The sequence below is a fragment of the Salmo salar genome, chromosome 14, assembly GCF_965601325.2.
Source record: "Salmo salar chromosome 14, fSalSal1, whole genome shotgun sequence".
Taxonomy (NCBI): Eukaryota; Metazoa; Chordata; class Actinopteri; order Salmoniformes; family Salmonidae; genus Salmo; species Salmo salar.
Window position 1 is genome coordinate 44208429 of NC_138304.1, and position 24396 is coordinate 44232824.

The 24396-nt window shown below is 45.5% G+C and overlaps 1 protein-coding gene across 8 annotated transcripts in view; it reads left to right on the plus strand.

Annotated features, from left to right (window-relative positions):
- Nucleotides 1-24396, plus strand: part of LOC106569568 (rho GTPase-activating protein 12) — a 154899-nt gene that overhangs the window by 86741 nt on the left and 43762 nt on the right. The window contains exon 1 of one of the 8 annotated variants that reach the window (XM_082961000.1): nt 21896-22147. The exons of the other annotated variants lie outside the window; for them this stretch is intronic. Coding sequence (XP_082817126.1) covers nt 21932-22147 — 216 coding nt within the window. The 5' untranslated portion in view covers nt 21896-21931. Of the gene's footprint in view, nt 1-21895; nt 22148-24396 lie in introns of those variants that run through there. 8 annotated transcript variants of the gene reach the window in all.

The following is a 24396-nucleotide window of genomic DNA, read 5'->3' on the forward strand; positions in this document are numbered from 1 at the left end:
TATACCATATATACCTGGGACTGTTCACTAGGCTGGGGCGGTATACCCTATATACCTGGGACTGTTCACTAGGCTGGGGCGGTATACCCTATATACCTGAGACTGTTCACTACGCTGGGGCGGTATACCCTATATACCTGGGACTGTTCACTAGGCTGGGGCGGTATACCATATATACCTGGGACTGTTCACTAGGCTGGGGCGGTATACCCTATATACATGGGACTGTTCACTAGGCTGGGGCGGTATACCATATATACATGGGACTGTTCACTAGGCTGGGGCGGTATACCCTATATACCTGGGACTGTTCACTAGGCTGGGGCGGTATACCCTATATACCTGAGACTGTTCACTACGCTGGGGCGGTATACCCTATATACCTGGGACTGTTCACTGGGCTGGGGCGGTATACCCTATATACCTGGGACTGTTCACTAGGCTGGGGTGGTATACCATAAATACCTGGGACTGTTCACTAGGCTGGGGCGGTATACCCTATATACCTGGGACTGTTCACTAGGCTGGGGCGGTATACCATATATACCTGGGACTGTTCACTAGGCTGGGGCGGTATACCCTATATACCTGGGACTGTTCACTAGGCTGGGGCGGTATACCCTATATACCTGGGACTGTTCACTAGGCTGGGGCGGTATACCCTATATACCTGAGACTGTTCACTAGGCTGGGGCGGTATACCCTATATACCTGGGACTGTTCACTAGGCTGGGGCGGTATACCCTATATACCTGAGACTGTTCACTAGGCTGGGGCGGTATACCCTATATACCTGGGACTGTTCACTAGGCTGGGGCGGTATACCCTATATACCTGAGACTGTTCACTAGGCTGGGGCGGTATACCCTATATACCTGGGACTGTTCACTAGGCTGGGGCGGTATACCCTATATACCTGGGACTGTTCACTAGGCTGGGGCGGTATACCCTATATACCTGGGACTGTTCACTAGGCTGGGGCGGTATACCCTATATACCTGAGACTGTTCACTAGGCTGGGGCGGTATACCCTATATACCTGGGACTGTTCACTAGGCTGGGGCGGTATACCCTATATACCTGGGACTGTTCACTAGGCTGGGGCGGTATACCATATATACCTGGGACTGTTCACTAGGCTGGGGCGGTATACCCTATATACCTGGGACTGTTCACTAGGCTGGGGCGGTATACCATATATACCTGAGACTGTTCACTAGGCTGGGGCGGTATACCCTATATACCTGAGACTGTTCACTAGGCTGGGGCGGTATACCATATATACCTGGGACTGTTCACTAGGCTGGGGCGGTATACCATATATACCTGGGACTGTTCACTAGGCTGGGGCGGTATACCATATATACATGGGACTGTTCACTAGGCTGGGGCGGTATACCCTATATACCTGGGACTGTTCACTAGGCTGGGGAGGTATACCCTATATACCTGGGACTGTTCACTAGGCTGGGGCGGTATACCCTATATACCTGGGACTGTTCACTAGGCTGGGGAGGTATACCCTATATACCTGGGACTGTTCACTAGGCTGGGGCGGTATACCATATATACCTGGGACTGTTCACTAGGCTGGGGCGGTATACCCTATATACCTGGGACTGTTCACTAGGCTGGGGCGGTATACCCTATATACCTGAGACTGTTCACTAGGCTGGGGCGGTATACCCTATATACCTGGGACTGTTCACTAGGCTGGGGTGGTATACCCTATATACCTGGGACTGTTCACTAGGCTGGGGCGGTATACCATATATACCTGGGACTGTTCACTAGGCTGGGGCGGTATACCCTATATACCTGGGACTGTTCACTAGGCTGGGGCGGTATACCATATATACATGGGACTGTTCACTAGGCTGGGGCGGTATACCCTATATACCTGGGACTGTTCACTAGGCTGGGGAGGTATACCCTATATACCTGGGACTGTTCACTAGGCTGGGGCGGTATACCCTATATACCTGAGACTGTTCACTAGGCTGGGGAGGTATACCATATATACCTGGGACTGTTCACTAGGCTGGGGCTGTATACCATATATACCTGAGACTGTTCACTAGGCTGGGGCGGTATACCCTATATACCTGGGACTGTTCACTAGGCTGGGGCGGTATACCCTATATACCTGAGACTGTTCACTAGGCTGGGGCGGTATACCATATATACATGGGACTGTTCACTAGGCTGGGGCGGTATACCATATATACCTGGGACTGTTCACTAGGCTGGGGCGGTATACCATATATAAATGGGACTGTTCACTAGGCTGGGGCGGTATACCCTATATACCTGGGACTGTTCACTAGGCTGGGGCGGTATACCCTATATACCTGGGACTGTTCACTAGGCTGGGGCGGTATACCCTATATACCTGGGACTGTTCACTAGGCTGGGGCGGTATACCATATATACCTGGGACTGTTCACTATTGTGGGGCGGTATACCCTATATAGCTGAGACTGTTCACTAGGCTGGGGCGGTATAGCCTATATACCTGAGACTGTTCACTAGGCTGGGGCTGTATACCCTATATACCTGAGACTGTTCACTAGGCTGGGGCGGTATACCCTATATACCTGAGACTGTTCACTAGGCTGGGGCGGTATACCCTATATACCTGGGACTGTTCACTAGGCTGGGGCGGTATACCCTATATACCTGGGACTGTTCACTAGGCCTGGGCGGTATACCCTATATACCTGGGACTGTTCACTAGGCTGGGGCAGTATACCATATATACATGGGACTGTTCACTAGGCTGGGGCGGTATACCCTATATACCTGGGACTGTTCACTAGGCTGGGGCGGTACACCATATATACATGGGACTGTTCACTGGGCTGGGGCGGTATACCATATATACATGGGACTGTTCACTAGGCTGGGGCGGTATACGATATATACCTGGGACTGTTCACTAGGCTGGGGCGGTATACCATATATACCTGAGACTGTTCACTAGGCCTGGGCGGTATACCCTATCCAGTCATAGCCGTAAGGATGTATGAGAAGGACATATTACATTTTAGTCATTTAGCAGAAGCTCCTATCCAGAGCAACCTACAGTAGTGAGTGCATACATTTTCATATTTGTTTGTACCGGTGAGAATTGAACCCACAACCTTGTCGTTGCAAATGCCATACTCTACCAACTGAGCCACACGGGACCATATGAAAATCGGCTTCCCACCCAACCCTAGTGGTCACCTGATGGTTTGAACATACAGTATTGTGTAGTAGTACACAGTACTGAACATGGAGCTGAATGTTTAGAGGACAGATTTTCTTTTGGCTAGTCTCCCTCTCTTTCTTTCTCGTTTCTCTTTGGACCAGTTTGCTGCCCTAATGGAGACGGAGCTGGACCTGTTCTGAGTTTTTTGGTCTCTCTGAAACACGTCATTAAGTACAGAGGAGATTTAATGGTTCACATAAACATCAGTGTTTTGTGAAGCCCCAGTGACAGACCAGCCTCTCCATCCATCACTCTTAAAACCTCTCTGGGGTATGTGGGATGCTAGCGTCCCACCTGCGGGACACACTATTCAACAGCCAGTGAAATAGCAGGGTGCCAAATTCAAAACAACAAAAATCTCATAATTCAAATTTTTCAAACATACAACTATTATAGCCCATTTTAAAGATACACTTCTCGTTAATCCAACCACATTGTCCGATTTCAAAAAGGCTTTACGGCGAAAGCATAACATTAGATTATGTTAGGACAGCGCCTAGACAAGAAAAACCACACAGCCATTTTCCAAGCAAGGAGAGGCGTCACAAAAACCAGAAATACAGCTAAAATTTATCACTAACATTTGATGATCTTCATCAGATGGCACTCATAGGACTTCATGTTACACAATACATGTATGTTTTGCTCGATAAAGTTCATATTTATATCCAAAAACCCCATTTTACATTGACGTGTAATGTTCAGAAATGTTTTGCCTCCCAAAACTTCCGGTGAATGAGCACATCAATTTACAGAAATACTCATCATAAACTTTGATAAAATATTCAACTGTTATTCAAAGCATTATAGATACACTTCTCCTTAATGCAACCGCTGTGTCAGATTTCAAAAAAACTTTACGGCGAAAGCAAACTTTGCAATAATCTGAGTACAGCGCTCAGATATCAAAACAAGCCATACAGATACCCGCCATTTTGGAGTCAACAGAAATGACAAAAATTACATTATAAATATTCACTTACCTTTGATGATCTTCATCAGAATGCACTCCCAGGAATCCCAGTTCCAGAATAAATGTTAATTTTGTTCGATAAAGTCCATCCTTTATGTCCAAATACCTCCTTTTTGTTCGCGCGTTCAGTCGAGTTATCCAAGTCCACTGTGTTTGCGCAGTGAGTTCAGACGAAAAGTCAAAAAAGTTATATTACAGTTCGTAGAAACATGTCAAACGATGTGTAGAATCAATCTTTAGGATGTTTTTATCATAAATCTTCCATAATATTCCAACCGGACGATTCCTTTGTCTTCAAAAAAGAAAAGGAACACAGCTAACTCTCACGGGGGCGTGCGAGATTGAGCTCATGTCATTTTCTCAGTCATCTGATTCCAAACGCTCTTATTCTCTCCCCATTCACAGTAGAAGCATGAAACAACATTCTAAAGACTGTTGACATCGAGTGGAAGCCTTAGGACGTGCAAAATGACCCCATTGACACTGTGTATGAGATAGGCAATCACTTGAAAAACGACAAACCTCAGATTTCCACACTTCCTGGTTGGATTTTATCTCAGGTTTTTGCCTGCCATATGAGTTCTGTTATACTCACAGACATCATTCAAACAGTTTTAGACACTTCAGAGTGTTTTCTATCCACATCGACTAATAATATGCATATCCTACCATCTGGGCCTGAGTAGCAGGCAGTTTACTACGAGCACGTTTTTCATCCGGACGTCAAAATACTGCCCCGATGATCATCTCATAATGACTCTTCTCACCATGACTCTTCTCATAATTTTATATATTTTTCATTTAACCTTTATTTAACTTGGCAAGTCAGTTAAGAACAAATTCTGCCCCTTGTTCAGGGGCAGAACGACAGATTTGTACTCTTCTCATAATGACTCTTCTCTTCTCATAATAACTCTTCTCATAATGACTCTCCTCATAATGACTCTCCTCATAATGACTCTCCTCTTCTCATAATGACTCTCCTCTTCTCATAATGACTCTTCTCTTCTCATAATGACTCTCCTCTTCTCATAATGACTCTCCTCTTCTCATAATGACTCTCCTCTTCTCATAATGACTCTCCTCTTCTCATAATGACTCTCCTCTTCTCATATGACTCTTTTCTTCTCATAATGCCTCTCCTCTTCTCATAATGCCTCTCCTCTTCTCATAATGCCTCTCCTCTTCTCATAATGACTCTCCTCATAATGACTCTCCTCATAATGACTCTTCTCTTCTCATAATGACTCTTCTCTTCTCATAATGACTCTTCTCTTCTCATAATGACCCTTCTCTTCTCATAATGACCCTTCTCTTCTCATAATGACTCTCCTCTTCTCATAATGACTCTTCTCATAATGACTCTCCTCATAATGACTCTTCTCTTCTCATAATGCCTCTCCTCTTCTCATAATGCCTCTCCTCTTCTCATAATGACTCTCCTCATAATGACCCTTCTCTTCTCATAATGACCCTTCTCTTCTCATAATGACTCTCCTCATAATGACCCTTCTCTTCTCATAATGACTCTTCTCTTCTCATAATGCCTCTCCTCTTCTCATAATGCCTCTCCTCTTCTCATAATGCCTCTCCTCATAATGACTCTCCTCATAATGACTCTTCTCTTCTCATAATGACTCTTCTCTTCTCATAATGACCCTTCTCTTCTCATAATGACCCTTCTCTTCTCATAATGACTCTCCTCTTCTCATAATGACTCTTCTCATAATGACTCTCCTCTTCTCATAATGACTCTTCTCATAATGACTCTCTTCTGATAATGACTCCTCTTCTCATAATGACTCTTCTCATAATGACTCTCCTCTTCTCATAATGCCACATGCCAGACTACTGTTTTAGGTTGCGTTTAATCATCAGTGTGCAAACTTCCATTTTATCACTGCGTTATGAATGCATGTGTTGTGTATGATGTGTGCTGCTTGCCGTACGTTTGAATGTTGCTGTATTGACCCAACTCTGTGTTACGGATGGTCATAGTGCTGAGGTGAGTCCTAGGTATCTTGTCCTCTAACAGGAGAGTTGAGGTGAGTCCTAGGTATCTTGTACTCTAACAGGAGAGTTGAGGTGAGTCCTAGGTATCTTGTACTCTAACAGGAGAGTTGAGGTGAGTCCTAGGTATCTTGTCCTCTAACAGGAGAGTTGAGGTGAGTCCTAGGTATCTTGTCCTCTAACAGGAGAGTTGAGGTGAGTCCTAGGTATCTTGTCCTCTAACAGGAGAGTTGAGGTGAGTCCTAGGTATCTTGTCCTCTAACAGGAGAGTTGAGGTGAGTCCTAGGTATCTTGTACTCTAACAGGAGAGTTGAGGTGAGTCCTAGGTATCTTGTCCTCTAACAGGAGAGTTGAGGTGAGTCCTAGGTATCTTGTACTCTAACAGGAGAGTTGAGGTGAGTCCTAGGTATCTTGTCCTCTAACAGGAGAGTTGAGGTGAGTCCTAGGTATCTTGTACTCTAACAGGAGAGTTGAGGTGAGTCCTAGGTATCTTGTCCTCTAACAGGAGAGTTGAGGTGAGTCCTAGGTATCTTGTACTCTAACAGGAGAGTTGAGGTGAGTCCTAGGTATCTTGTACTCTAACAGGAGAGTTGAGGTGAGTCCTAGGTATCTTGTCCTCTAACAGGAGAGTTGAGGTGAGTCCTAGGTATCTTGTCCTCTAACAGGAGAGTTGAGGTGAGTCCTAGGTATCTTGTACTCTAACAGGAGAGTTGAGGTGAGTCCTAGGTATCTTGTCCTCTAACAGGAGAGTTGAGGTGAGTCCTAGGTATCTTGTCCTCTAACAGGAGAGTTGAGGTGTGTCCTAGGTATCTTGTACTCTAACAGGAGAGTTGAGGTGAGTCCTAGGTATCTTGTCCTCTAACAGGAGAGTTGAGGTGAGTCCTAGGTATCTTGTCCTCTAACAGGAGAGTTGAGGTGAGTCCTAGGTATCTTGTCCTCTAACAGGAGAGTTGAGGTGAGTCCTAGGTATCTTGTCCTCTAACAGGAGAGTTGAGGTGAGGAAAAGGAGCGGAGAGGTGAATTAAGGTAGGACAGTTGAGTTGACGAAAGTTAAAGAGACGGGAGGGGACGAGAGGTACCGAGAAGGGACGAGAAGTGAGGTGTTGAGAATTAAGATGAGAGGCGAGGACAGTTGAGAGATAAACTGAGGAGAGGAGAAGTGTAGGTGAGGACCTAGGGTAATGTTCGGTGTGGACACCTCTGTACATCAGGGACATTTCAATCTTTACTAACGACATGCCACTAGCTTTGAGTGAAGCCAGTGTGTCTATGCGGATGACTCAACACTATACACGTCAGCTACTACAGCGACTGAAATGACTGCAACACTTAACAAAGAGCTGTAATTAGTTTCAGAGTGGGTGGCAAGGAATAAGTTAGCCCTAAATATTTCTAAAACTAAAAGCATTGTATTTGGGACAAATCATTCACTGAACATTAAACCTCAACTAAATCTTGTAATAAATAATGTGGAAATTGAGCAAGATGATGTGACTAAACTGCTTGGAGTAACCCTGGATTGTAAACTGTCATGGTCAAAACATATTGATACAACAGTAGCTAAGATGGGGAGAAGTCTGTCCATAATAAAGCGTTGCTCTGCCTTCCTAACACTATCAACAAGGCAGGTCCTACAGGCCCTAGTTTTGGTGCACCTGGACTACTGTTCAGTCGTGGGGTCAGGTACAACAAAGAGGAACTTAGGAGCATTGCAATTGGCTCAGAACAGGGCAGCACGGCTGGCCCTTGGATGTACACTGAGACCTAACATTAATATGCATGTCAATCTCTCCTGGCTCAAAGTGGAGGAGAGATTTACTTCATCACTACTTGTATTTATGAGAGGTATTGACATGTTGAATGCACCGAGCTGACTGTTTAAACGACTAGCACACAGCTCAGACACCCATGCATACCCCACAAGACATGCTACCAGAGGTCTCTTCACAGTCCCCAAGTCCAGAACAGACTATGGGAGGCACACAATACTACATAGAGCTATGACTACATGGAACTCTATTCCACATCAAGTAACTGATGCAAGCAGTAGAATCAGATTTAAAAAAACAGATAAAAATACACCTTATGGAACAACGGGACTGTGAAGAGACGCAAACATAGGCGCAGACACATGAATTTACACGTACACATGAATTTTGTGGTAGTGGAGTATGGGCCTGTAATGAATGTATTGTATAACTGCCTTAATTTTGCCGGACCCCAGGAAGAGTAGTCGCTGCCTTGGCAGGAACTAATGGACCCCAGGAATTTCACCTTTATTTAACCAGGTAGGCTAGTTGAGAACAAGTTCTCATTTGCAACTGCGACCTGGCCAAGATAAAGCAAAGCAATTCGACACATACAACAACACAGAGTTACACATGGAATAAACAAACATACAATCAATAATACAGTAGAAAAATCTATAAACAGCATGTACAGATGAGGTAGGATAAGAGAGGTAAGGCAATAAATAGGCCATGGTGTTGAAGTAATTACAATATAGCAATTAAACACTGGAATGGCAGATGTGCAGAAGATGAATGTGCAAGTAGAGATACTGGGGTGCAAAGGAGCAAGATAAATAAATAAATACAGTATGGGGATGAGGTAGATAGATGGGCTATTTACAGATGGGCTATGTACAGGTGCAGTGATCTGTGAGCTGCTCTGACAGCTGGTGCTTAAAGCTAGTGAGGGGGATATGACTCTCCAGTTTGGCCAGGTCGATGAAGACGGCTGCACAGTACTGTCTTTTATCGATGGCGGTTATGATATCGTTTAGTACCTTGAGCGTGGCTGTGGTGCACCTGTGACCGGCTCGGAAACCAGATTGCACAGCGGAGAAGGTACGGTGGGATTCAAAGTGGTCAGTGATCTGTTTATTAACTTGGCTTTCAAAGACTTTAGAGAGGCAGGGCAGGATTGATATAGGTCTGTAACAGTTTGGGTCTAGAGTGTCACCCCCTTTGAAAAGGGGGATGACCATGGCAGCTTTCCAATCTTTAGGGATCTCGGGCGATACGAAAGAGAGGTTGAACAGACTGGTAATAGGGGTTGCAACAATGGCGGCAGATAGTTTTAGAAAGAGAGGGTCCAGATTGTCTAGCCCAGCTGATTTGTATGGGTCCAGGTTTTGCAGCTCTTTCAGAACATCTGCTATCTGTATTTGGGTGAAGGAGAAGCTGGGGAGGCTTGGGCGAGTAGCTGCGGGGGGGTGGAGCTGTTGGCTGAGGTTGGAGTAGCCAGGAGGAAGGCATGGCCAGTCGTAGAGAAATGCTTATTGACATTTTTGATTATCATGGATTTATCGGTGGTGACCGTGTTACCTAGCCTCAGTGCAGTGGGCAGCTGGGAGGAGGTGCTCTTGTTCTCCATGGAATTTACAGTGTCCCAAAAGTTTTTGGAGTTAGAGCTACAGGATGCAAATTTCTGCTTGAAAAAGCTAGCTTTTGCTTTCCTGACTGACTGCGTGTATTGGTTCCTGACTTCCCTGAACAGTTGCATATCGCGGGGACTATTCAATGATATTGCGGTCCACCCAGGATGTTTTTGTGCTGGTCAAGGGCAGTCAGGTCTGGAGTGAACCAAGGGCTATATCTGGTCTTAGTTCTACAATTTTTGAAAGGGGCATGCTTATCTAAGATGGTGAGGACATTATTTTAAAGAATGACCAGGCATCCTCGACTGACAGGATGAGGTCAATATCCTTCCTGGTTACCCGGGCCAGGTCGATTAGAAAGGCCTGCTCGCAGAAGTGTTTTAGGGAGCGTTTGACAGTGATGAGGGGTGGTCGTTTGACCGCGGACCCATAGCGGATACAGGCAATGAGGCAGTGATTGCTGAGATCCTGATTGAAAACAGCAGAGGTGGCAGCAGAGAACTGGAAGGAGTGGAGGCCAAAGGAGGAATTGGCTTTGGGGGTGACCAGTGAGATATACCTGTGAGATATACCTGCTGGAGCGCGTGCTACGGGGTGCTGCTATGGTGACCAGTGAGCTGAGATAAGGCGGGGCTTTACCTAGCAGAGACTTGTAGATGACCTGGAGCCAGTGGGTTTGGCGACGAGTATGAAGCGAGGGCCAGCCAACGAGAGCATACAGGTCTCAGTGGTGGATAGTGTATGGGGCTTTGGTGACAAAACGGATGGCTCTGTGATAGACTGCATCCAATTTTTTTTTTCACCCCTTTTTTCTCCCCAATTTTGTGGTATCCAATTGGTAGTAGTTACTCTCTTGTCTCATCGCTGCAACTCCCGTACGGACTCGGAAGAGGGTCGAAGGTCGAGAGCCATGCGTCCTCCGAAACACAACCCAACCAAGCCGCTCTGCTTCTTGACACAATGCACATCCAACCCGGAAGCCAGCCGCACCAATGTGTCGGAGGAAACACCGTACACCTGGCGACCTGGTCAGCGTGCACTGCGCCCGACACACTGCAATGCAGTGCCTTAGACCACTGCGCCACCCAGGAGGCGCATTCAATTTGTTGAGTAGAGTGTTGGAGGCTATTTTGTAAATGACATCACCGAAGTCAAGGATCGGTAGGATGGTCAGTTTTACGAGGGTAAGTTTGGCAGCATGAGTGAAGGATGCTTTGTTGCGAAATAGGAAGCCGATTCTAGATTTCATTTTGGATTGGAGATGCTTAATGTGGAAGGAGAGTTTACAGTCTAACCAGACACCTAGGTATTTGTAGTTGTCCACATATTCTAAGTCAGAACCGTCCAGAGTAGTGATGCTGGACGGGCGGGCAGGTGCAGGCAGCGAACGGTTGAAGAACATGCATTTAGTTTTACTTGTATTTAAAAGCAGTTGGAGGCCACGGAAGGAAAGTTGTACGGCATTGAAGCTCGTCTGGAGGTTAGTTAACCTCTATGGGCTATGGCCTACTCAACAGCCAGTTGAATCCTGTGGCGCGTTATTCAAATACCTTAGAAATGCTATTACTTCAATTTAAAAAAAATATGACTATTTTACACCATTTTAAAGATAAGACTCTCGTTAATCTAACCACACTGTCCGATTTCAAAAAGGCTTTACAACGAAAGCAAAACATTAGATTATGTCAGCAGAGTACCCAGCCAGAAATAATCAGACACCCATTTTTCAAGCTAGCATATAATGTCACATAAACCCAAACCACAGCTAAATGTAGCACTAACCTTTGATGATCTTCATCAGATGACAACCCTAGGACATTATGTTATACAAAACATGCATGTTTTGTTCAATCAAGTTCATATTTATATCAAAAACCAGCTTTTTACATTAGCATGTGACTAGCATGTGACTAGCATTCCCACCGAACACTGCCGGTGAATTTACTAAATTACTCACGATAAACGTTCACAAAAAGCATAACAATTAATTTAAGAATTATAGATACAGAACTCCTCTATGCACTCGATATGTCCGATTTTAAAATAGCTTTTCGGTGAAAGCACATTTTGCAATATTCTCAGTAGATAGCCCGGCATCACAGGGCTAGCTATTTAGACACCCAGCAAGTTTAGCACTCATCAAAGTCAGATTTACTATAAGAAAAATGTTATTACCTTTGTTGTCTTCGTCAGAATGCACTCCCAGGACTTCTACTTCAATAACAAATGTTGGTTTGGTCCAAAATAATCCATCGTTATATACAAACAGCGGCGTTTTGTTCGTGCGTTCAAGACACTATCCTAAAGGGTAAATAAGGGTGGCGAGCATGGCGCAATTCGTGACAAAAAAAATCTAAATATTCCATTACCGTACTTCGAAGCATGTCAACCGCTGTTTAAAATCAATTTTTATGCCATTTTTCTCATAAAAAAGCGATAATATTCCGACCGGGAATCTGCGTTTAGGTAAACAGACAAAGGAAAAGAAAGCATTCGGTCGACGCGGGCACGCGCCTAAGCCCATAGTACTCTGAGTGGCCACTTGCCAAAAGCGATAAAGTGTTTCAGCCGGAGCCTGCCTCGATATCGTTCAGCTTTTTCCCGGGCTCTGAGAGCATATGGAAGCCGTAGGAAGTGTCACGTTATTGCACAGATCCTGAGTCTTCAATAAAAAGAGCCAAGATGAAACACTACTTCTCAGACAGGCCACTTCCTGCTTGAAATCTTCTCAGGTTTTGGCCTGCCATATACTCACAGACACCATTCAAACAGTTTTAGAAACTTTAGGGTGTTTTCTATCCAAAGCCAATAATTATATGCATATTCTAGTTACTGGGCAGGAGTAGTAACCAGATTAAATCGGGTACGTTTTTTATCCGGCTGTGTCAATACTGCCCCCTAGCCCTAACAGGTTAACACAGTGTCCAAAGAAGGGCCAGAAGTATACAGAATGGTGTCGTCTGCGTAGAGGTGGATCAGAGAATCACCAGCAGCAGGAAGAGTAGCCGCTGCCTTGGCAGGAACTAATGGACCCCAGGAAGAGCAGCTGATGCCTTTGCAGGAACTAATGTGGATCCATAATAAATACACATCACCTCAGGTCTCTCTTTCCACAGCACTAATATGACTACTGATCCCACAAGGGAAAGGGGGATACCTCTAAATCAGAGAGGTGCGTGGGTCTGCCTTAATCGACATCCACATCTTTGACGCCTGGGGAACAGTGGGTTAACTGCTTTGTTCAGGGGCAGAACGACAGATTTTTACCTTGTCAGCTCGGGGATTCGATCCAGTAACCTTGGCCCAACGCTCTAACCACCAGGTTACCACAGCATCCTGTCCCAGTGAGTGTACTTCTACATCAAGATGCCTCACGCTACAGAAACAGCAGACTGGTTCTGCTAGTGCCTCCTATCGTGATTTTCTCTCAGAAGGTGTTAGGTAATTGCCTCTGTAAACATTAGGCTTCACCTAGACTAAATCACTCTGCCTGATTTAAATGTTACTGTGTTATAGGTTACTGATGCTATCTGTGGGAGGACCTACTTGTGAAACCGCTCAAGTGTGTGTGTGTGTGTGTGTGTGTGTGTGTGTGTGTGTGTGTGTGTGTGTGTGTGTGTGTGTGTGTGTGTGTGTGTGTGTGTGTGGGGTGTGTGTGTGTGTGTGTGTGTGTGTGTGTGTGTGTGTGTGTGTGTGTGTGTGTGTGTGTGTGTGTTGGCCTGCAGAACATTTCCAGTTTGTTTTAAGTCCTCTCCACGGTGTTTTAGGGAACATGTCAACTCTATTGACTTGGGCAATGGTGATGTGTTATTTAGTTCTATCTGATCCATTATAAATAGTTAACTGACTTCTTCCTTCTGGCAGGATCCTAAGGCCTTTACACTGGCTGCTAGAGAGAGCATGCACGCTTTACTGTCACGCTTTACTGTTGAACAAGGATACTGCCAGAGGCCAGACGTGCCCTTCTCTCTCTCTCTCCCTCCCTCGGGGCATTCTTGTTGACATTTCTCTTCCACCCACCTGTAAAATGGCTGCTAACCCAGAGAGAACAGAGCACCTCTTCATGAGGCACTCCTCTCTGAGCTCTACTGTGATGTAATCTAATCAGAGAAGAATGTTAGGCCCCAAATGGCACCTTATTCCCTATATAGTGCACTACTTTTGACCAGGGCACATAGGAAATAGGTTGCCACTTGGGACGCACTTTTGGAAGACCACATGCCTTACTTCCTAATGGAATTTCACCTTCCTGATTTCATGGCACTGTCAGACAGTTCAAGTACCTGCCTCTCCTCATTGGTCATCTCCACCTCTCCCTGCTGTCCATCAACGCTGGCCCCGCCCCCTCAACCTGTTCTCCCATAATTAAGTTACTAGGTTGGAGGGTGAGGGTTGTGTTCCAAATGGCACCCTATTCCCTATATAGATCACTACTTTTCACCATAGCCCATAAACTGGCCAAAAGTGGTGCACTACATAGGGAATTGGGTGTCTGTCTGTCTGTCTGTCTGTCTGTCTGTCTGTCTGTCTGTCTGTCTGTCTGTCTGTCTGTCTGTCTACTCCAGCAGAGAGAGCAGAGGGCATGTTGTACAGGAATGTCATCAGCACTGCAACACTCCCTCTCCTTGGCCTTTACTCTAAGTGTTCACCACACACTGGCCATATGGCACATTAGGCTTCCTCCTGGAGAAACAACATTTCCTGTGTGTGTGTGTGTGGCATCGTACTTGGGTTACACTTCTTGCCTGTGTAACCAAATCCAGCTCTGAGTGGAGGAAGAACTAAGGGTGTGTGTGTGTGTGTAAGGGGAGCAGGGCATGTGTGTATGTACATGTGAACGTATCTTGCTTGTGTGTGATTTAGGTAAAACCATAACAGTTGATAATGGTGATTTAGGTATAAAACATAACAGTTGATAATGGGGATTTAGGTATAAACCATAACAGTTGATAATGGTGATTTAGGTAAAACCATAACAGTTGATAATGGTGATTTAGGTATAAACCATAACAGTTGATAATGGTGATTTGGGTATAAACCATAACAGTTGATAATGGTGATTTAGGTATAAACCATAACAGTTGATAATGGTGATTTGGGTATAAACCATAACAGTTGATAATGGTGATTTAGGTATAAACCATAACAGTTGATAATGGTGATTTAGGTATAAACCATAACAGTTGATAATGGTGATTTAGGTATAAAACATAACAGTTGATAATGGGGATTTAGGTATAAAACATAACAGTTGATAATGGTGATTTAGGTATAAAACATAACAGTTGATAATGGGGATTTAGGTTTAAAACATAACAGTTGATAATGGTGATTTAGGTAAAACCATAACAGTTGATAATGGGGATTTAGGTTTAAAACATAACAGTTGATAATGGTGATTTAGGTATAAAACATAACAGTTGATAATGGGGATTTAGGTATAAAACATAACAGTTGATAATGGTGATTTAGGTATAAAACATAACAGTTGATAATGGGGATTTAGGTTTAAAACATAACAGTTGATAATGGTGATTTAGGTAAAACCATAACAGTTGATAATGGTGATTTAGGTAAAACCATAACAGTTGATAATGGTGATTTAGGTAAAACCATAACAGTTCATAATGGTGATTTAGGTAAAAACGTAACAGTTGATAATGGGGATTTAGGTATAAAACATAACAGTTGATAATGGTGATTTAGGTATAAAACATAACAGTTGATAATGGGGATTTAGGTATAAAACATAACAGTTGATAATGGTGATTTAGGTATAAAACATAACAGTTGATAATGGGGATTTAGGTTTAAAACATAACAGTTGATAATGGTGATTTAGGTAAAACCATAACAGTTGATAATGGTGATTTAGGTAAAACCATAACAGTTGATAATGGTGATTTAGGTAAAACCATAACAGTTCATAATGGTGATTTAGGTCAAATCAGAAGTGTTCTGCTTGTGTATGTTTGCACTCTCACCCAGGCTGGTATGTGGTAGTGCAGGTTGCTGTAGTACAGAAACTCCTGAGTCCCACCCATTCTCCTTTTTGCTCGCCTCCCTCCCTCCCTCCCTCCCTCAGTCCTGTTACAGTCCTGTACAGACTGCCAGCTAATGGACATGATCAACTTTCTCTGTAGTGTCAACATGACCTGTATGTATATACTATACTAGGACCATAGAAAATCTTTTACTTTTTGCCTAATTCTTTTTAGTTTTTTTCCCAAATTCAGTTTTCTCTGTTTAGTTTTACCAGGTTCCAGATCTACATTATATAGAAAAGATAATGGACCTATATACATTTTTGTCATGGCATTGCTTTAGTTATTATGTGTGAGTCACTCAGATAGCATAAGCCATGGCAAAATGTGTAGAATTGCAGGGAATTAGCTTTAAAACAGCTACATTTTGTCACTGCGGCCAACAGGAGAGCCTATAACATTTTTGGTCGGTGACTGCATCATTGGCCACGTCCAATTTTGATCCAGAAAAAAAACTGAAATTGCCGCTGCATTTATGCAAATAACCATGATATCATTCTACCAGGTAGGTAGGGGCTACCATATCATTCTACCAGGTAGGTAGTGGCTACCATGATATCATTCTACCAGGTAGGTAGTGGCTACCATGATATCATTCTACCAGGTAGGTAGTGGCTACCATGATATCATTCTACCAGGTAGGTAGGGGCTACCATATCATTCTACCAGGTAGGTAGTGGCTACCATGATATCATTCTACCAGGTAGGTAGTGGGTACCATGATATCATTCTACCAGGTAGGTAGTGGCTACCATGATATCATTCTACCAGGTAGGTAGTGGGTACCATGATATCATTCTACCAGGTAGGTAGGGGCTACCATATCATTCTACCAGGTAGGTAGTGGCTACCATGATATCATTCTACCAGGTAGGTAGTGGCTACCATGATATCATTCTACCAGGTAGGTAGTGGGTACCATGATATCATTCTACCAGGTAGGTAGTGGCTACCATGATATCATTCTACCAGGTAGAAAAGTATTTTGTCTGTCCTGTCTTTTTCCTTATGTGTCGGTCCCCAGTAAGACTAGCTGGCGCCATTTGCGTCGGCTGATGTGAATCCTAATAAAATCGTATTTATTTGAGGAGGTTTTTGGTAAAGCCTTTCCGTCTTCAAGTTGACGGTTATCATTAGCGTCTCTAACGGCAGAGGTACACGCATTTCCTCTTCAGAAAGTTCAAAGTAAAATACGAATCAATGATGCATTTTGTTCATGTCTTATGATAATCTTGGGCCAATACATTTAGTTGATTTCCTACTAAGTTCAATACATGTTTGAATATTGTTGAATTCCATTTAATGTCTGGATTCCGTGATTCCGTCCACGTTCAACGCATCACAGATGTTATAGGGCCCTACTGTAGATGGCCTACAAGTGAGTAATGGGGGGGTCACAAAAATGGAAACTCATCATGAAGGGCTGCAGTGGCTCATGGGTCTGCCTACCCACCACCCCTCCACCTTGTGTATTCTACTATTCTAACTCTCAACAGTAAGTTGAGACCCCGACTGAGTCCTTAAAAAATGATTCTAATCATTTTTGCCCTTCCCTGCTATAGATACTGTAGATGGCCTATTGGTCTAATGACAAGTGGAAGAAAACCATTCATATAGACTCTGATCTAAATAAACATGTCAAAGCTGTGGAGCTTCTCCCCCTCTTGTTCATGTGGCTGTGGCAGGGACCAGGGTTCTTTAGCTGGAGGGAGGGCTGGGGTGAGGGTGGAGAGGGCCAACAGAGCCGGGAGGGAGGGAGGGACAGGGAGAGAGAGAGACCCCTGCTGTTCTATCTGGAAGTAGCTGCTTCAGCAGCCCCCAGTCCTCTCTCTCTCCCCTCAGCCCCATCCCCAGTCCTCTCTCTCTCCCCTCAGCCCCATCCCCAGTCCTCTCTCTCTCCCCTCAGCCCCATCCCCAGTCCTCTCTCTCTCCCCTCAGCCCCATCCCCAGTCCTCTCTCTCTCCCCTCAGCCCCATCCCCAGTCCTCTCTCTCTCCCCTCAGCCCCAGTCCTCTCTCTCTCCCCTCATCCCCAGTCCTCTCTCTCTCCCCTCAGCCCCAGTCCTCTCTCTCTCCCCTCAGCCCCAGTCCTCTCTCTCTCCCCTCAGCCCCAGTCCTCTCTCTCTCCCCTCAGCCCCAGTCCTCTCTCTCTCCCCTCAGCCCCAGTCCTCTCTCTCTCCCCTCAGCCCCAGTCCTCTCTCTCTCCCCTCAGCCCCAGTCCTCTCTCTCTCCCCTCAGCCCCATCCCCAGTCCTCTCTCTCTCTCTCCCCTCAGCCTCAGCCCCAGTCCTCTCTCTCTCTCTCTCTCTCTCTCCCCTCAGCCCCATCCCCAGTCCTCTCTCTCTCTCTCTCTCCCCTCAGCCCCATCCCCAGTCCTCTCTCTCTCCCCTCAGCCTCAGCCCCAGTCCTCTCTCTCTCCCCTCAGCCCCATCCCCAGTCCTCTCTCTCTCCCCTCAGCCCCATCCCCAGTCCTCTCTCTCTCCCCTCAGCCCCATCCCCAGTCCTCTCTCTCTCCCCTCAGCCCCATCCCCAGTCCTCTCTCTCTCCCCTCAGCCCCATCCCCAGTCCTCTCTCTCTCCCCTCAGCCCCATCCCCAGTCCTCGCTCTCTCCCCTCAGCCCCATCCCCAGTCCTCTCTCTCTCTCTCAGCCCCATCCCCAGTCCTCTCTCTCTCCCCTCAGCCCCATCCCCAGTCCTCTCTCTCTCTCTCAGCCCCATCCCCAGTCCTCTCTCTCTCAGCCCCAGCCCCATCCCCAGTCCTCTCTCTCTCAGCCCCAGCCCTCTGTCTCCATCAGCAGCCTCACATCTCCATCCCAGCTATCTCTCTCCCCTCAGCAGCCTCCCATCTCCATCCCAGCTATCTCTCTCCCCTCAGCAGCCTCCCATCTCCATCCCAGCTACCTCTCTCCCCTCAGCAGCCTCCCATCTCCATCCCAGCTGTAATTGTGACATTTGGAATGTGCATAATGTTGACCGTGTCTCGTGCTAAACCAAGCTGATAGAGAGAATTGACTGCACCGTGGACAGTGTTCTAGGGTGCTCTGCAAGGGGACATTCATTTAGCCTTTCAAATGACTTGAAACAGTGTGTGTGTGTGTGTGTGTGTGTGTGTGTGTGTGTGTGTGTGTGTGTGTGTGTGTGTGTGTGTGTGTGTGTGTGTGTGTGTGTGTGTGTGTGTGTGTGTGTGTGTGTGTGTGTGTGTGTGTTCTCTCTGGGATTTCAGTAGTTTATCACTGTACTGCAGATGAACTGATACTACAGCAACATTCTGTGTAGAATTACAATCCAATATTGTGATCATTATTCATTCAGCTGCCGTTTCCCTGAGCTTCTTCTCCTCTGCTCCTCAAGGGAGAACTTTAGATTCACCCCATGGCTGCTTCTCAAATGCTACCCTATTCCCTATACTGTGCACTACTTTGACCAGAGCCCTATGGTCCTTGGTCAAAATAAGTGCACTATATACCTATAGGGAATCGGGTGCCATCTGGGACACAGACCATACAGTAGTTCAAGAGGTCAACCCTTTGATGTCCCATGCAGTGATCCTATTGTGTCCTGTAGGGTTGAGACAGAGAGAGTATTGATCCAGAATCCAGTCTGTCCTGTAGGGTTGAGACAGAGAGTATTGATCCAGAATCCAGTCTGTCCTGTAGGGTTGAGACAGAGTATTGATCCAGAATCCAGTCTGTCCTGCAGGGTTGAGACAGAGAGTATTGATCCAGAATCCAGTCTGTCCTGCAGGGTTGAGACAGAGAGAGTATTGATCCAGAATCCAGTCTGTCCTGTAGGGTTGAGACAGAGAGAGTATTGATCCAGAATCCAGTCTGTCCTGTAGGGTTGAGACAGAGAGAGTATTGATCCAGAATCCAGTCTGTCCTGTAGGGTTGAGACTGAGAGTATTGATCCAGAATCCAGTCTGTCCTGTAGGGTTGAGACAGAGAGAATATTGATCCAGAATCCAGTCTGTCACGTCCATCCCCATTCTTCCAGATGTAACTGGTGGTCAGATAGACAACACAATACAATTCAACTGGTGACATGGAGTCAAAAGTTCTCTACATTATAAGTGAACCTACCTGGCATACTCTGTAAGTCACAAATAGCACCCTATTCCCTTTGTAGTGCACTGCTTTTAACCAGAGCTCTGATACAAAACAACTGTACCCACAGTCTAACTGTGTACTGTAAGTTCAGTCATCATTACATCTGAAGGGCTCTCCACAGTGATTTCACAGTCTAACTCTGTAAGTTCAGTCATCATTACATCTGAAGGGCTCTCCACAGTGATTTCACAGTCTAACTCTGTAAGTTCAGTCATCATTACATCTGAAGGGCTCTCCACAGTGATTTCACAGTCTAACTCTGTAAGTTCAGTCATCATTACATCTGAAGGGCTCTCCACAGTGATTTCACAGTCTAACTCTGTAAGTTCAGTCATCATTACATCTGAAGGGCTCTCCACGGTGATTTCACAGTCTAACTCTAAGTTCAGTCATCATTACATCCTGGATCAGTCATTTGTCTGTTCTCTATGGCTGGGAGGATTTCAAGGTAATACGAAAGTGAAGACTAGTTAAGTTTCCCGCTAAGGACAGAAACCCGACCTTTCACCTCCGGATGAGCGAGGGAAAGGCTTGGGAGTTTCCTGCTCTCCTGTGACTGCCTTAACCGCAAGCGTCCCACCTACTCAACAGCCAGTCTAATCCCGTGGCGCGTTATTCAAATACCTTAGAAATGCTATTACTTCAATTTCTCAAACATATGACTATTTTACAGCATTTTAAAGACAAGACTCTCGTTAATCTAACCACACTGTCCGATTTCAAAAAGGCTTTACAACGAAAGCAAAACATTAGATTATGTCAGCAGAGTACCCAGCCAGAAATAATCAGACACCCATTTTTCAAGCTAGCATATAATGTCACATAAACCCAAACCACAGCTAAATGCAGCACTAACCTTTGATGATCTTCATCAGATGACAATCTTAGGACATTATGTTATACAATACATGCATGTCTGTTCAATCAAGTTCATATTTATATCAAAAACCAGCTTTTTACATTAGCAGGTGACTAGCATGTGACTAGCATTCCCACCGAACACTTCCGGTGAATTTACTAAATTACTCACGATAAACGTTCACAAAAAACATAACAATTATTTTAAGAATTATAGATACAGAACTCCTCTATGCACTCGATATGTCCGATTTTAAAATAGCTTTTCGGTGAAAGCACATTTTGCAATATTCTAAGTAGATAGCCCGGCATCACAGGGCTAGCTATTTAGACACCCAGCAAGTTTAGCATTCACCAAAGTCAGATTTACTATAAGAAAAATGTTATTACCTTTGCTGTCTTCATCAGAATGCACTCCCAGGACTTCTACTTCAATAACAAATGTTGGTTTGGTCCAAAATAATCCATAGTTATGTTCCAACAGCGGCGTTTTGTTTGTGCGTTCAAGACACTATCCGAATGGTAAATAAGGGTTACGAGCATTGCGCATTTCGTGACAAAAAAATTCTAAATATTCCATTACCGTACTTCGAAGCATGTCAACCGCTGTTTAAAATCAATTTTTATGCCACTTTTCTCATAAAAAAGCGATAATATTCCGACCGGCAAAGCCTGTTTACATTCAACGAGAGAAAAAGTAAAAGCATGCTATCCCCTCATGCACGAGCCTCGTCTAATGGCCGTCTGATAGAGCACTTGCCAAATGAGCAAATGTGTTTCAGCCTGGGCATTGAATTACGTCATTCAGCTTTTTCCCGGGCTCTGAGAGCCTATGGGAGCCGTAGGAAGTGTCACGTTACAGCTAAGATCCTGAGTCTTCAATAAACAGAGACAAGAACAACAACACCTTGTCAGACAGGCCACTTCCTGGTGAGAATCTTCTCAGGTTTTTGCCTGCCATATGAGTTCTGTTATACTCACAGACACCATTCAAACAGTTTTAGAAACTTTAGGGTGTTTTCTATCCAAAGCCAATAATTATATGCATATTCTAGTTACTGGGCAGGAGTAGTAACCAGATTAAATCAGGTACGTTTTTTATCCGGCCGTGTAAATACTGCCCCCTATCCCCAACAGGTTAACATTGAAATATTAGTCCTAAATAGGGTAGCTGATTGGTTCTGGGTGCTGAGATTAGGAGTTTTCTGACCACCATTCCTAAAGAGGAGTTAGAATGTCATCTGCTGTGGTCACGCGTCTGTCTGGGGGAGAGAGAGAGGAGTGTTTCTGTAGTTTTGTGGCCGATCAAATGAGGATTGTATTTAACTGGTGCTTATTGACAGCTAGTGTCAGGCAGGACTTCCCCTTAGAGGACACACACAGTTGGACGGTTGTACAGAGAGAAGCGTGGCTGCCTGAAGGGTCGAATGAGACCAGAGATGTCCGGTCCACCATGATGCGTCCGAGGAGTCCAGTCAAACCCTTAGAGGAGGACGATGGGTTCTACTACAGCTCAGGAGCTGAGGTAGAGAATGAGAAGTGAATTATACTCTGTGTTTCAGTCTGCATACTTCTCAGTGTGTTTCAGTCTGCATACTTCTCAGTGTGTTTCAGTCTGCATACTTCTCAGTGTGTTTCAGTCTGCATACTTCTCAGTGTGTTTCAGTCTGCATACTTCTCAGTGTGTTTCAGTCTGCATACTTCTCAGTGTGTTTCAGTCTGCATACTTCTCAGTGTGTTTCAGTCTGCATACTTCTCAGTGTGTTTCAGTCTGCATACTTCTCAGTGTGTTTCAGTCTGCATACTTCTCAGTGTGTTTCAGTCTGCATACTTCTCAGTGTGTTTCAGTCTGCATACTTCTCAGTGCTAATGCAGCAGAGGCACTGACATGTCTTGTGAAGCCTACTGGGACTAGTGACTACATACTTCATTATCATTGGCCCGTAAGCTGTCTTTTCTAGTACAACTGTGATGATGGACTCTGTGTTTCTCTATTCTGCTGAAAAGTCACTGTGTTTCTCTATTCTGCTGAAAAGTCACTGTGTTTCTCTATTCTGCTGAAAAGTCACTGTGTTTCTCTATTCTGCTGAAAAGTCCCTGTGTTTCTCTATTCTGCTGAAAAGTCGCTGTGTTTCTCTATTCTACTGAAAAGTCACTCTGGATAGAGCGTCTGCTAAATGCCAAAATGCCAAATAAACTACAATGTGTGTACTCCTCAGCGCTAAGAGGACCACAATGGGAATCCGCCTCCGCCTTGTTGTGCCTGGAGCAGCCTTCTATGTGGCTTCAAGACCTATAAAGCACTAAAGACAGAGAGTTGTCTGGAGGGTGTTGTGAAGGAGAGGGAGACTAGGGAATTTTCAATCACCATCGGCCCTTAGGTGTATTGAAGAACACTGCATATTTCAGACCGATTGATCTGTTATTTAGAGACTGCAGGGCGTGGTATTGTTTATGATCTCTCTCTCCTGCTCTCTCTCTCGCTCTCTCCTGCTCTCTCTCGCTCTCTCCTGCTCTCTCTCGCTCTCCTGCTCTCTCTCTCTCTCCTGCTCTCTCTCTCTCTCCTGCTCTCTCTCTTGCTCTCTCTCTCTCCTGCTCTCTCTCTCGCATTCTCTCTCTCCTGCTCTCTCGCATTCTCTCTCCTGCTCTCTCTCTTGCTCTCTCTCTCCTTCTCTCTTGCTCTCTCTCTCCTGCTCTCTCTCTTGCTCTCTCTCTTGCTCTCTCTCTTGCTCTCTCTCTCCTTCTCTCTTGCTCTCTCTCTCTCCTGCTCTCTCGCGTTCTCTCTCTCTCTCTCTCTCTCTCTCTCTCTCTCTCTCTCTCTCATGCTCTCTCTCTCCTGCTCTCTCTCCTGCTCTCTCCTTCTCTCTCTCTCTCCTGCTCTCTCTCCTGCTCTCTCTCTCCTTCTCTCTTGCGCTCTCTCTCTCTCTCTCCTTCTCTCTTGCTCTCTCTCTCTCTCCTGCTCTCTCGCGTTCTCTCTCTCTCTCTCTCTCCTGCTCTCTCTCTCCTGCTCTCTCGCGTTCTCTCTCTCTCTCTCTCTCTCTCTCTCTCTCTCTCTCTCTCTCTCTCTCTCTCCTGCTCTCTCTCCTGCTCTCTCCTTCTCTCTCTCTCTCCTGCTCTCTCTCCTGCTCTCTCCTGCTCTCTCCTTCTCTCTCTCTCTCCTGCTCTCTCTCTCCTGCTCTCTCTCCTGCTCTCTCCTTCTCTCTCTCTCTCCTGCTCTCTCTCCTGCTCTCTCGCGTTCTCTCTCTCTCTCTCCTGCTCTCTCGCGTTCTCTCTCTCTCTCTCTCCTGCTCTCTCTCCTGCTCTCTCCTTCTCTCTCTCTCTCCTGCTCTCTCTCCTGCTCTATCCTTCTCTCTCTCTCTCCTGCTCTCTCTCCTGCTCTCTCGCGTTCTCTCTCTCTCTCTCCTGCTCTCTCTCTCCTGCTCTCTCGCGTTCTCTCTCTCTCTCTCTCTCCTGCTCTCTCTCCTGCTCTCTCCTTCTCTCTCTCTCTCCTGCTCTCTCTCCTGCTCTCTCTCCTGCTCTCTCCTTCTCTCTCTCTCTCCTGCTCCCTCTCTCCTGCTCTCTCTCCTGCTCTCTCCTTCTCTCTCTCTCTCCTGCTCTCTCTCCTGCTCTCTCCTTCTCTCTCTCTCTCCTGCTCTCTCTCTCCTGCTCTCTCGCGTTCTCTCTCTCTCTCTCCTGCTCTCTCCTTCTCTCTCTCTCCTGCTCTCTCTCTCCTTCTCTCTCTCTCCTTCTCTCTCTCTCCTGCTCTCTCTCTCCTTCTCTCTCTCTCCTTCTCTC